General features: G+C 38.9%; 1 protein-coding gene across 1 annotated transcript in view; it reads left to right on the top strand.

Moving 5' to 3' along the window:
- The window catches only part of helz (helicase with zinc finger), a 77,590-nt gene that overhangs the window by 32,975 nt on the left and 30,588 nt on the right, over window positions 1–14,027 (top strand). The window contains exons 17-21 of the mRNA XM_022673172.2: window positions 1,286–1,404; window positions 4,524–4,669; window positions 6,469–6,616; window positions 6,772–6,955; window positions 11,001–11,229. Coding sequence (XP_022528893.2) covers window positions 1,286–1,404; window positions 4,524–4,669; window positions 6,469–6,616; window positions 6,772–6,955; window positions 11,001–11,229 — 826 coding nt within the window. The remainder of the gene's footprint in view (window positions 1–1,285; window positions 1,405–4,523; window positions 4,670–6,468; window positions 6,617–6,771; window positions 6,956–11,000; window positions 11,230–14,027) is intronic.

Here is a 14,027-nt window from a genome sequence, read left to right as displayed (position 1 = left end):
CCCTTTCAGTTGGAGCATTAACGTATCCTGGGGGACCCAATCTCAAATGATTGCCCAAAAGAATAGCTGGTTACACCTGACATTTCAGTTGTTTCACTTGTGCGCCAGCTTTTTTTTCTTTACTATGAGAGAAAAACTGCAAAATCATCTTACCTACAGTATCGCAACAAGTTGAATCATTCATTCATTCATTCATTGTCAACCGGTTTATCCGTTAAGGGTCACGGGGATGGGGCCGGAGCCTATCCCAGCCGGCATCGGGCAGAAGGCAGGACAAGTTGAATCACAACTATAAAAATAATACAGATATCATATCCCCTGGTTCTTGCCAGTGCACAGTCCTAATATTACTCTACCGTGTTCATCTACAAGGTTATTCCAATTTATTTCATTGTCAGTTGTGGATCTCTCAGCTTGTCCTGAAATGCATGTGTAAAGTGTGCCCTTTAGTAGTGGCTTAGGGGAAGGAGCAGAAAATGCTGATGCTCAGATAATGGCTCTTTTAAAGGTCTCATTCTATCGTTTTTTTTTTGTTTTCTTTCATTCATTTTAAACAGTCTAGTTGTGGTCTCTAATATGAATGAATGCCATGTGAGCTGTTTTTTTGTGAAAAAACAGAAGTGCTCAGGTGTTTCTGTTTAGCCCTGCTTTAAATCGCCGAATTAGAGTTCTCTGAAGAAAGACAGGTTTTGGCTCTTGCTCATGAATATTTATACATGCAAATATATCGCTTCTAATTGGCTAACAGCACTGCAGCTGAGAACGCCTTGCTGCCTCCAACCAGAGTCAGTTTTACAGCTCTAAAACCTTCTAAAAGGACAATGTTTTCAGAGATAGAATTTATTAAAATGGTCTGTTCTTTTCTAGTAAAGATGTGTAAAGGCTTGTTTACGCTGCCCAGTCATGTGGACATTTTTTTTTTTACATCAACTCAACTTTTGACATGTTGTGTAAAAGCAAGAAAAAAAGAAATGCATATCATACATGACTTTTCCCAAACAGTCTACAGAAATATATTTTACATATAAGGTAAATTTGAAATGAATGTCTTTAGCCATGTGATTCCCAGCGTAGATGAGTGTCTCCTGCAGAAATGTTTGATCAAGAGTTGTTTGGGTTAATAACAGCTTGGTGAAATGATTATGTATATGTACACTTGTGTGTGTGTGTAAGTGCTCATGGGCAGCAGTTATGGATTATTAATGTCCACTCCTGTGAAGCGCTCTTTAATGAATATTTCATATGATGTGTGTGTGTGTGTGTGTGTCTTTCCATCTATCCAAAGGGCTCTTCACACACATCCTGTTGGACGAGGCTGCCCAGGCCATGGAGTGTGAGACCATCATGCCGCTGGCGCTGGCCAGTAAGAGCACACGCATTGTCCTGGCTGGAGATCACATGCAGGTACAGTGATGGATGGTGTGATGGTCAGAGAATGGATTTATCCCAGAAATGGTCCCTCCATGTTTGGATGTGACCAGTAAAGCAGTTTAGAATCAAGAATCCCTTGTGACATGACATGACAAGCACTGCAGCCCATCCTGTCTGTCTGCACCTGTCGTCTGTATTGTGGTGATCAGTGCTGTTTGCATTTTGCGTTTTTGCATTTTTCTAAACTGGAAGTTTAGAGACAGTTTTCAGTTTCTTGGAAACTTCTTGAAAATGAGAATTAATGTATTAATAAAAATGTTCTTTAAATATTAGATTGATACTGGAAAAATGGAACTCAGATATTTCCTAGCTGGGTAGCATCAGTCAATAGCTTATATATATATATATTGAATTTAGTGACAGATGTAGCTAATTTTTAATTTACCGTATTTTAAAGACTATATGTCGAACTTTAAGCGACAATAGTAAGGAACAAGGGTGTCTCATTATAACCTACACAGATTTCTCTCCTAAAAACTGTAAATCAATTATATTTATTTACATTAAGAGCAACAGATAGCAGAAAGGAAGGGGTATGGGGTGAAGATGTCTGTACACATTGTTTGAATGTTTGTTAAAGGTGATCACAGTGTGGTTTCTTTAGCAGTAGCTATGCTAGCAGTGGTTTGCTAACCTACAGTGTGAGTGGATAATCATATACAGAACATTTAAACTATTAGTCTGCAGTAGTAAATGCTTAGAAAATCACAATAAATGCAAAGTTATCACAAAGAAATTGAGTTTAAGGAGTTTGAAATTAAAATGAACACACTTCTATGAGAATAGAAGAAAAATGAAAATGATGAAGCTTTTTTTTTTGTTTTTTTCCGTGGATTGGACGAACACTATTGCTGTCATTACAAATTTAAGGCTATCAGTGATATTAGATTCATGGATATTGCATTCACCCTTAGCTTCCTGAATGGCAGATTTGGGGGAGGTGGGGGGTATGTCTGTCCCAGCAGACACTGGGCAGCAAACAGTCTGCTAATGAACTGCCCTTTAGATAAAATCCTCATATCCTCCCTCACTTCCCCCCAGCCTTAATTATTCAGCTCTTACCTCTCATATGCCTCTGCCTCAGACCATCTCCAACTGGATAATTTGGAGGCTCTGCAACACTTCAGTACAGTATGAAGGTAGACTGTAGTGGAGTACTAACTGGAAAAGTAGTAAAAAAGTATTGAATAGTTTGGAGACTTCACTGAAGATCTAAATGTTAGGTTTGTATAGAACTATATAGTATTGTGAAATTGTGGCGCGTGGAATGGTAAGGCTGTAACGGTTAATAGAGTTACTTCCATTGAGTGTTCAGAGAAACAAATGCACAGTAACGGTATATACAAAATGATACATAATTTAGTTGCATCCTTTTACCCTGTATTTCAAAGATCAGGACCCCACAAGACCAATATAGAGCAGCTATTATTTTTTGGGTGGCCTGGTGATGTGAAGTGTTAGGACTATATGACCGTTTAAACAGGCACAAGCGACTAAAGAAACCCAGAAATAAAGTATTTTCCTTGATAAAAATGATGAGCACTATTCCCATAGTTCAATGTGTAGTTACAGTTGCAGTTACATAATGGACCAACACTAGCAGATGAAATGCATCTATAAACCATCATTGACAAGTCCTAGCTGCTTGAGGTTTAGTGAGATGTTTCCACAATCAGTGATGGTTTGTTTCGAGTCATGTCATCTGCTGGTGTTGATCCACTGTGTTATTTTAAGTCTAAAGTCAGTTCAGTGTTTTCCCACAAAATCTTACAGCACTTCATGCTTCCCTCTGCTGACCCTTAACGTTTATGTAGATGTGGATTTCATTTTCCAGCAGGACTACCACACTGCCAAAAGTACCAATTGGTCTTATATAATATTCTCATTTTCTGAAACATTGATTTTTGGGTTATTCATTGGATTCATATGTTGAACTGAATTACTGAAATAAAGTAGCTTTACAATTATATTCTTCTTTTTATTTTATTTTATTTTATTTTTTTGAGGTGCACTAGTACAAAGCCCTAAAGTGAACTAGTTAGCTAGCTGCTAGGTCGCTGAACTCTAGCTCTTCGCTGCTATAGATCATGTGCTTGAAGGGTTTTCACGATTCTTAAGGGGGAGGATTTTACCTCAAGTGTTTGACTCGAAACCAGGGGTACAAAAGAGAAATGGAATTGGGCTAAAGCGTGCACAGAAGGACTGTAGTCTGTAATTATAGAAAAACAAAGTACCCCAGAATTAGTCAGTGGTCAGTATGCCAAGTTATTATTGAGCCTTTCTATTCGTCTGTACATCATTAAAATTCTTTTTTTTTTTGTAATTTAATTTAATTTTTTTTCAATTTTCTCCCCGATTTACATGGCCAATTACCCAACCCACTCATTAGGACTCCCCCCATCACACTAGTGATGCCCCAACACACCAGGAGGGTGAAGACTAACACATGCTTCCTCTGATACATGTGAAGTCAGCCACCGCTTCTTTTCGGTTCCGGTACATCAGCTCACAGAAGCCCTGTGCTGCTGACATCACCCTAAGAGTGATGTGTGGAGAGAGCACCATCTACCCACCAGAGGGAGAAGGGCCAATTTTGCTCCCTCTGAGCGCCGGCAGCTTGATGGTAAAGCTGCATGAGCGGGGGTTCGAACCTGCGACCTCCTGCTCATAGTGGCAGCGCTTTAGACTGCTGGACCACTTGGTGCCACATCATGAAATTCTGACACAAAAGAAAGAAATATATATATATTATACTTCGTACAGTTCCAAGTAGTGTGTGCGTGTGTGTTTTTAAATAGTTTTTATAAGTCTTTATAGGCTTTATTGTAGTCTTTTGGACTCTTTGATTGACTATTAATGGATTACTATTGTTCTATTGTCCACATTAATTCTCATCTCCTTTGTCTGACTTTTTTTTTCTGTTTCTCAGTTATGATATTAGTACGTCTTCAAAATGAAGAGATTAGTTCTAAAATTAGCTTCTAAAATGATTGATCGAGACAGCGCTTTAGTGCTTTTAAAGCTTTAGTGAACAATAGCCGGTACTTAATCTGTCTGACTTAATCTGTCTGTATTTCCCTTCTCGTCTCCAGCTGAGTCCGTTTGTGTACAGCGAGTTTGCGCGGGAGAGGAACCTGCATGTGTCCCTGCTGGACCGGCTGTACGAGCACTATCCTTCGGAGTACCCCTGTAGGATCCTGCTGTGTGAAAACTACCGCTCCCATGAGGCAATCATCAAGTAGGTGTGAACTTTTTCACATCACTCTTCCTGAGGAGGCAGACATGCAAACACAGCGCCAGGGGCGTGCTGCTGTGCTGAGACAACACATGTTCATAAACACACACACAAACAACACTACATCTCTCTCTCTCTCTCTCTGTCTCTCTCTACCTATAGTCATCTCTAACTGACACACACACACACACACACACAGAGTGAAACACTCACTACAAGTATCCGCTTTAACACATTTTGTCACAAGTCCCCTGGCTCTCCTCCCAGTGATTTGTGCTAAGAGTGAGTAGAGACAAAACACAGCAGTGTGTAGTTCATTCTTCTGGAGCTTTAGCTCCATAGATGGACAGATTTGCCTCCTTATTCTTATATCTTGCTCATACTCCCTGTTCACCCCTGGCATTAGCACATTAGTATGCGTTTTGGGTGAGAATGTAAACTTCATGTAAACTAATTCTAACTCTAATCCACAGCAATACTGACCTGCACTTTATTTGTTTGTTGTTTTTACATCCCTTATTCCACCCATTCGGCTGTGTATTTGCTTCATGGGGGGTTCATACAGTCAAAAAAATCCTGGAAAAGTCATGGAATTTGTAAAGAGCAATTTCCAGCCCTGTAAACGTTTTGGAAAAGTGATGGAAATTTGGTCTACATATCAAATGTGTTTCTGTTTATTGATGGAGAAAATCTATTTTGAGCTATAGAGCAAATGCGTCAGCTCAGAGTTAATTCAGTAATTTAGCCCTACACAATTTTAAGCCTACTATACTTAATTCATTTTGAATATAATTTTAGTTGATTTTTGATTTTATTCTCCATGTCTGCACTGATGTTTTAAAAATTGTATGGTCGTGAAAATGTGCAATGAAGGCATTGAAAAGTCATGAAAAACTTGTGGAAATTTATTGGTTAAAAGATGTATAACCATGTTCAGGAAATGCATTTTTATTATTATTATTATTATTATTATTATTATTATTATTGTTATTATTATTTTAAGATGTTTCAGTGGGGTCAGTGATGTGATTAATGTGTTAATGCTTTGCTTTCTGGGACTTTGTGCTAGACACTTGTAATTGAATCATTCAGGACTCTCTATTTTAGTGCCAGGTGTGAACAGATTCACAGTGAATGTTTTTATTTTTTTTTCATTACATTCTCATATCTTCTGAGTGTTTCATTGTTTTTGGAAGTTTTAATGAAGATGAATATTAGCAAACTGTCCTTGATCGGTGCGCATTGGATGCTGAAATGTTAATTAAAATGAATACCTTGAGTGTCATCTGTCGCGAAATTCACGTAGCATCTGTTTAGGATGAATCTTTTAGCATAAAATCAACATAGTTTGTGCTGTGGCAGGTTTTATTTTTGTGTGTTTAATGAGAAAGGTAAATCACGCATAAGGTGTGAAATTGATGCTGATATTTCTTTCATTTTTTACAAATCGTTTGCCTGAGGGTTTAAAAGCCCCTGTCTCGAGTACTGCCCTGTTAAATAATTTTTTTAATTTTTCCTTGCACTTTAATTTAAAAAACTTAAGAATTTGGTTTTTACAGAGCTCATTAATTGTACTGAAGGCCATCACATTTGATTGACTCTTATCTTATAATAATAAATTGTGTAGTACGTAGTCTATTATCTGTGGCAGACCTGTTTAAAGGGCAGTAGTGGGTAAGTGAAGCCTGTAGCTGTAGTTAAATGTGTTCTGAATAGCTGAGAAAAAAAGGGATGTAAGCTTGTTAAATGACCTTTATGAAGCCACCAAGACTGACTGTGTAGTTTTTTCCCGGCGGCTGCAGCTATACGTCGGAGCTGTTTTACGAGGGAAAGCTGATGGCCAGCGGCAAGCAGCCGCCTCACAAGGACTTCTACCCTCTGACCTTCTTCACGGCCCGTGGGGAGGATGTGCAGGAGAAGAACAGCACGGCCTACTACAACAATGCCGAGGTAGCGTCCCACTCACCGGCCTGATACGGTCATGCTGAGAAATGTTCTCTCGCTATATTTAATCATATATTTAATCGCTATATTTAATCATATATATAGTTTAAACGTAAACTCTTTAAGCATATGCCTACAAGAACAGCTTTTTGTGTGTGTAGGTGTTTGAGATTGTGGAGCGTGTGGAGGAAATGAGGAAGAAGTGGCCAGTGGCCTGGGGCAAACTGGACGAGGGCAGTATCGGCGTGGTGTCTCCCTACGCGGACCAGGTCTTCCGCATCCGTGCTGAACTCCGCAAGAAGCGCATGCACGAGGTCAGCGTGGAGAGAGTGCTCAATGTTCAGGGTAAGTGTGGAGACCCCTGCAGAGCAAGTCTTGCCTTACTTGAATGCCATTAATAAATTGAAACTTCATAGTGTTGTGCTTAACATAGCGAAATACATGCAAACTTTTCACCTTCTGGCTAAATTTGCTAAACAAAAATTATGATAAACGTGCCCTTCATGTTTCTCACAATCTTTCTTCAGTATGTTTTATAACCGAAGATGAACTGAAGAAATGAAATGTTCAGCTAATATTAAAGTTTCATATGAGGTTAATATGCAACATGTTGATTTCTATGGAAAAAACAGACAAACTTATTTAATTAAAATTGGTAATTGATGGGGTCCAAGCACCAAGCGTCATCATGGAGCCAGGATTCCGCAGATTGGTGTGACCTTATTTAGCAAACCAGTCTTGCTTTGTGTTGGTGATAAATATATGAATGATTTATTCTATGGCACCACTCTGTGCAACAGGTGACTTGTTATTAAAACTTGTTTGTAATGTAATGTAAAGTAATGGACACTTGGGCCCAATTCAATTTCACCCCTTTGCTCTACCACATACCCCTTTCCCCTTCTTTTTGAGTGTAACCCTTCACCCTAAGAATTGGGACAACCCTTCAAGCTAAAGTTCAGTAACCTAGCTGTTTTTTAAGTCGCTTTTAAGGCATTGTATTTATTCAGAAAGGGGTGAGATGGTGCAGAAATTAATTATTATTGTCCATTTCTTAATTCCTCTGTGATTGGGCAGAAATTAGCTTTGATTAGCTTTTACTTTTTCTCTTTTGCCTTAAATGCTATAGTCCCGATCTTTTTGTTGCACCATTTAAGGTGGAATGGGAAAGTTGGCTAGCTAGCTACTGAGACAAACTACTAGTGATAATTTTTTTAATGCTTGGTATGAAGAATTCGGCCATAAAACATTGAAACTACACATTAAACTATAGTGATATAGGTTACAGATATAAATAACTGGAAAAAAAATCACCAGCTAAAATACTTTATTTTCTGAAAGTCCTTTATATGAAGAAACTGATTTAAGTTTGTTGCTCAAGTTACGAACATTGTCGATGCCATAAACTGGCCAATATATTGCTCATATGGCACAAAACGCAAACAAAATGAAATAACAATGGTGTAATATTGCTAATCAACACTTTTAACCAGGCAAATGCTTATATTTGGAGGTACCAGTAATTCTCATACCCCTTGGTTTGAAGGGTGCATCTGAATATCTCTGTATGAAGGGCTAACAAGCCCTATTCCTTCCCCCTAACCTACCCCTCCAGCATAACAAGGATTGGGACACCCCTACCCCTTGGCTTGCACTTCGCAAAACAGAGCGGTAAGTGGTAGGGTCAAGGGGTTAAATTTCCACTAGGTAGGATTGAGATTTTGTGCTTGTGGGCTCCCCCTACAGTTGTAGAGTGTAATAAATGTTTCAGGCGGATTAGTTTCTCTTTCTCGTTTTCTGGCTTTCACAGACACATTCAGTCCCTTTCCAGCTTCTGCCAGAGTGTATGTATGTTAGTTTGTAAAGAATGAACCAGTAGTTCTTGTAGAACTGTAGAACTAAAGGTCGGAAAGCAGGTCGCAGTTCTCGCGAGCGTTGGTCGCGGCCGCCTCGGAAAACTTACAGAGTCTGGTTTGAGCTCAGAGGAGCTCCGGCCCACGAGACACGAGAGCACCGCTATTCCTCCTATTACACCTCAATGCAGCGCTGCAGTGAGTTTCAAGCTGCAATTTCACTTCTTTAAAAAGATCAAAAATCAAGGAAATCTTACCTAGTGCTGCTTTAAATGGGATTGGGCCTAATTTACTCTTTTTTTTTTTTTTTTTTTTTTTTTTTATTGACATGGTTCATAGTGCTAATTGTGTCTTAACTTGCCTTGAGGCATCAAAGCTAAAAAAAAAAAAGAAGCAGCACAGTTGGATAAAAAGGCATATCTTGTCTGTTTTGCTGCATTTGGAGATAACAAAAATAAATAAATTAATTTTGTGCAATTTTCTCTATAATTGCCTATTCCTTTTTTTAACTTGTATTGCAAGTTAGCTTAAGTATGTGGTCAATGCTGCAGATGGCAGTCTAAATGATGCCAAATGGTGACATAAGGATTTTACAGGTTTCTCATCAGTGCTGCCACAAACAACACAATGTTTTGATGCTGAGTATCTGAGCACAGCACAGCACAGCTAAATAAAATCAGTGATGTTACACCAGAGTTAAGAGCTGAGGTGAGGGAGAGAGAGAAAGAGAGGGGGAGGGAGGGATGGCTTCAAACCCTTTAAGTACTATTTGAGTTTTCACATGCGTGCAGGAGCAGCGCTGGTTGAAGAGCTAGATTGATTTGTGCATAATTGATGAGATGTTTGACTACCTGCACTATTGGGGCTGAAATTGCCTTTTGAATGAGTGCGGGTCCTCAGGTGCTCTTTCCCAGCAGTGATGATAAAATACTCTGCTTTTGTCTTGAAGTGATGAGGGCAAAGTCAAATTCGTTGCATATCTAATAAAACTGACAACAAACTCAGGCTCTGAAATTCAACTACAGTATATCGTCGCTGTCCAATGAAAAACACTTATCTCCAAAACAGCAACTTTACAGGAGAGGGAAAAAACCTTGTAAACTTTCATTGGAAGTCAATGTAAAAACAGTTTATTTCAGGTAATTTTGAAGAGTTTCTATTGGTCCGTTCATCAAGAAATTTTGACACAGTGTAAAAGACAGTTTGTCTGTTCAAGTTATGTACTAAACTGAAAATCGACAAAAATGGAGATAAGTGTTTTTCATAGGACAGCGACGATATACACAATAGTCACATCGCAGGCTGTGCAGTGTTACAGGCAAATTAGAAAGATGCATACTGTCTATGCTCCTGTACTTTATAATATCGCTAATTATATATCAGAGCTAGGGCTGCACGATATATTTAAGCATAGTCATCACGATGTGCGCGTGCTCAATAGTTTTTCATTCTTGACACAAGAAGTAGATACACAGCACTGTCTCTGTGTCTGTGTAAGTGATTGTCTGCTGCTGCCTAAGAAGTGCAAGGGAAAGGGGTGGGAGTATAGGAATAAACACGAGGTAACCTGCATGGCCTCCATCCACATGGTTGGGAAGGTGCTTGTACATGCACAGGTGGAAAGCTGTGCACCCCAGTCCAGCACAGTTTTGTGCAGATATTTCCAGTTACAGCAGTATTTACGCTTTTAATACCAGTAAAACCCTCTTTTAAAACTCATTTAAATGCCTGATTAAAGAGCAGATTACTGCTGTTTTGCTGTTTTCTCGGGTTTTGAGCTCTCAACGCTGACTCAGCTCTTGATCAGTCCGGACGCGAGACAGCACGCGGGTAGGGACATGGCAAATGATGTCATGGGCACTGAATTGTTCAATATTGTGATATATCGTCAAAAAAAGACATTTGCAATGTACAATTTTTCCAATATGGTGCAGTCTAAATATATACAGCAATGTCTTTTTTTTTTCTTTCTCTTTAGTGCAGCATTTTTTAATGATATGCTTTACACATCAGCAATATTTTGGTTACCATGAATGTTAATTTTCATCAATATTGTGTTTTGTGTATCTCATATGACTGGGTAATTCAATACATCGTTGTCATTATGAAATACATGTTACAGTTTGCATAAAAAAATAGATAAAAAAAAATCAACACATCACTAACATTCCATTACATTTCATTTCAGGAAAAAAAAATACATTTCATAACCTATTATCTATTGTTAAAACTAATCTAACTGTTGTGGCTTTTAAATTGTTTTATATTTTTAAACAAAGCATTTCAACTTTTTCTACTTTTTTTAAAGATATATTTATTTACTTTTATATTTTTCACATGTAAAAAAAAGTTTCTAATGTATTGTGGTATTTTTTTTGGTGATCTTAAACATTAATTTAATAAATTAATATTGCCGTCCCTACTCTTTTTGTTTACTTTAATATTCTGTATAAAATTTATGTTCAGTAATTCACCCATAATACCCATCTCTACTGTTTGATACTACTCCGTTAAAATAAAAATGTGTATTTCTATAGGTAAGCAGTTCCGAGTGCTGTTCCTGAGCACGGTTCGCACTCGTCACACCTGCAAGCACAAGCAGACCGCCATCAAGAGGAAGGAGCAGCTGGTGGAGGACTCCACGGAGGACCTGGACTACGGCTTCCTGTCCAACTACAAGCTCCTCAACACTGCCATCACACGCGCCCAGTCCCTGGTGGCCGTCGTGGGAGACCCCATCGCTCTGTGCTCAGTGGGCCGCTGCAGGTAATCAGATGTGATCAATCAGCCGGTGTAGAAGCTGAATCAATTTCTATAGATGAGTAACGACTGGAGTGATTGGAGTGTGTTTCTGATAACGCTGCGTAACTGCTGCTGTTTTTTGAGCAGTATTATGATTGCCGTTATTAATTGCGAGTGCAAGCGATTAGTGTATTTTGATTAATAATCACAGCACACTGTTGGCACAGGGGCGGCTGTGATTTGTCAAGCTGCCTGAACACCTGTGCGGAGGCTTCTCCCTGATCGTCTGCCATTGATCAGTACGCAAGCTCACAGGGCCCATACTGAAAAGTCCTGTGAGTGATTGAAGGGGTCATGTGATGTGCTGTTTGGTAACTAAGAAGCAGCTGATTGCGATGCAGCTGGCATTAAGCTAATTGGCCTAAATGATCTGCACCCTTTTCCCAGCTAGCTTTTTGAGGAAAGCAAAATATGCGGAATTAATTGGCACCCAGCTTATTAATTGGGATACTATTAATAGTCATTTATTAATTGGGTTAATTTTTGGTCAGCTGGAGCAGGAAACTCCAGCAAGCTCTCAGAAGTTCTCTGGAAATTCACTTTTCAGTTTTTGACCACTTTAGATTCTGAATCGGTAAAATAAGAGACCACTTAAAAATTATGTTCAAAAAAATGAGCGAGTGTGTGAAATGGCTACAGCAGTCCAATTTCAAAACACCACAGAGAGTAGTCTGCTCCGCCAACCCCTCCCCAGCCGCGAAACTTATTTGGGTTGCCAAATTCAGCAGGCTGAATCTACACAACGTTAAGAGTACAGGCAAAAGGAGAAGAGAAATACAGCAATTCTAAACTCCTCCAAAACCCGTATCTAGAGTTATATTGACTGTTACACGAGGGAGAGCTAAAGCTCCGCGGTGTGCACCAGGAGTGAAATAAGGTTATCTAAAAGCAATGTGTTAGACTGGTGGAGGAGAACATGCCAAGATGTGTGAAAACTGTAAAATCCAGGGTTATTCCACCAAATATTGATTTCTGAACTCTTAAAACTTTATGAATCTAAACTTGTTTTCTTTGCATTATTTGAGGTCTGAAAGCTCTGCATCTTTTTTGTTATTTCTGCCATTTCTTATTTTCTGCAAATAAATGCTCTAAATAATAATAATTTTATTTGGAATTTTGGAGACATTATGTCCGTAGTTTATAGACTAAAACAACAATGTTCATTTTACTCAAACAAAGATCTAAAATGGTCTCTTCATTTTTTTTCCAGAGCTGTATTTGGCTAGAATTGTTTATATGAACAAAGAAACAAATCAGCACTCAACTGATTGTACTGCTTTATCTACACTTTTTTGTAAGCAGGCTTATTTATTCTTAGTACAGCTTGTGAGTTTAATTATTACTCAGTTTATTAATTAGGATATTATTAATAGTAATTTATTAATCGTGGTTAATTATTGGGCAGGCAGAGCAGGATGCTGTTTCTCTGTAGTTCCCCAACATCTCTGGAGGAACCCTCAGGATTCTAGCAATTTGGTTGTTAATGATTTATTGTTTGTGGTAATTATTGGGCAGCCAGAGCAGGAAGCTGGAGCTGGCGGGGCAGTGCGGGCGGGCAGCTCTCGAGTGTTTTCCTCCCACTGCAGGGTGTTTTTTGGCACCAGTCTGTGCCGTGGCATCAGCCATAAGAGGGCCGCGTGTTCTCAGCTTCCGTCCCAGCTTTTAGCCTGGCCTGGCACGCTACAGCCTGCCTCACACTGAGCCCTTTAGCGTCAGGAGCTAGCGAGGAAAACATGAACGCCTTTGGCACCTTTTCCCAGGGTGCCGTGGGAGGGAGATGGTGTGAAGATACTTGCACTTGCTGCTGACTGGCAGCAAGATTTGAGATTTTGTGTCCGTATTTTCATCAAAACTGAGACACAAGACCAAGCTTTTATACAGGTTCTCATTCAAGTAGGGATGTGCAATTTATCTTATTGTATCATCGTTTTTTCTGGATAAACACATTGTCATTTAGATTTTTTTTTTTTTTCCGGAAAACGTAATTTTTTTTGTGAATCCCTGTTTAGGATCATCACTAACAGGGATTCTCATTCACATCAATTCTGCGATATCCAACAGAGTTTATTAACTAGGGGTGGTTGTCTCTAGGCACCTTTCGCTTGGATTATTATTCAAAGGTTTGAGATGTGATTTATAAAATTATCAGTGCATCTTAATGCATCTTGTTTTTTCTATACAGCATTTATTTTTTCTCATTGTATGACTGCTTGGTACTTTCAAATAAAGTATCTATAATGATCCATAATGAATCCTGCTACTTAACAGGCTCTTTCACACTTTCTATTTACTTGAGGGGAAAGCATATTTATTTCAGTTCATCTAATAATTAATAAAAAAAAATCTAGGATTAATATTAATTATTAATTCCTCAGGGCAGTTTTAGTGCTTTTTAAATGAGAATATTGTAATGTGCTGTGTTACTGAGTTTACCTGTGAGCTTAAATGAAGGAAATTAACTAAATAAAGTGTAGCTGCGGAAATGTGCCATTACCTGTGTGTGTATAAGAGAGAAAGATCTGAGATCTAAAAAAAAACCTTCAGCACAGTAACGCTGTTTCGACAGTTTGGAGGAAAATGAAGCAGAGGAAAGTAGCATCTGGCTCGTTAGCTAGCTTGCTGGAATAGCGTTTCTTGGCTAACTGAACATAAATCTGCGCCACACCACGAGCTGCCATGAACACGTTCAAACAGACAGACATGGGACGACATAAAGGAAATGCGAGATCAACTGATATGCATACTTTAGAATATGGGAACAA

Source organism: Astyanax mexicanus, chromosome 19, assembly GCF_023375975.1.
Source record: "Astyanax mexicanus isolate ESR-SI-001 chromosome 19, AstMex3_surface, whole genome shotgun sequence".
NCBI classification, from domain to species: Eukaryota; Metazoa; Chordata; class Actinopteri; order Characiformes; family Acestrorhamphidae; genus Astyanax; species Astyanax mexicanus.
Note: the sequence above shows the minus strand (reverse complement) of the source record. Positions and strands in the feature narration are given on the sequence as shown.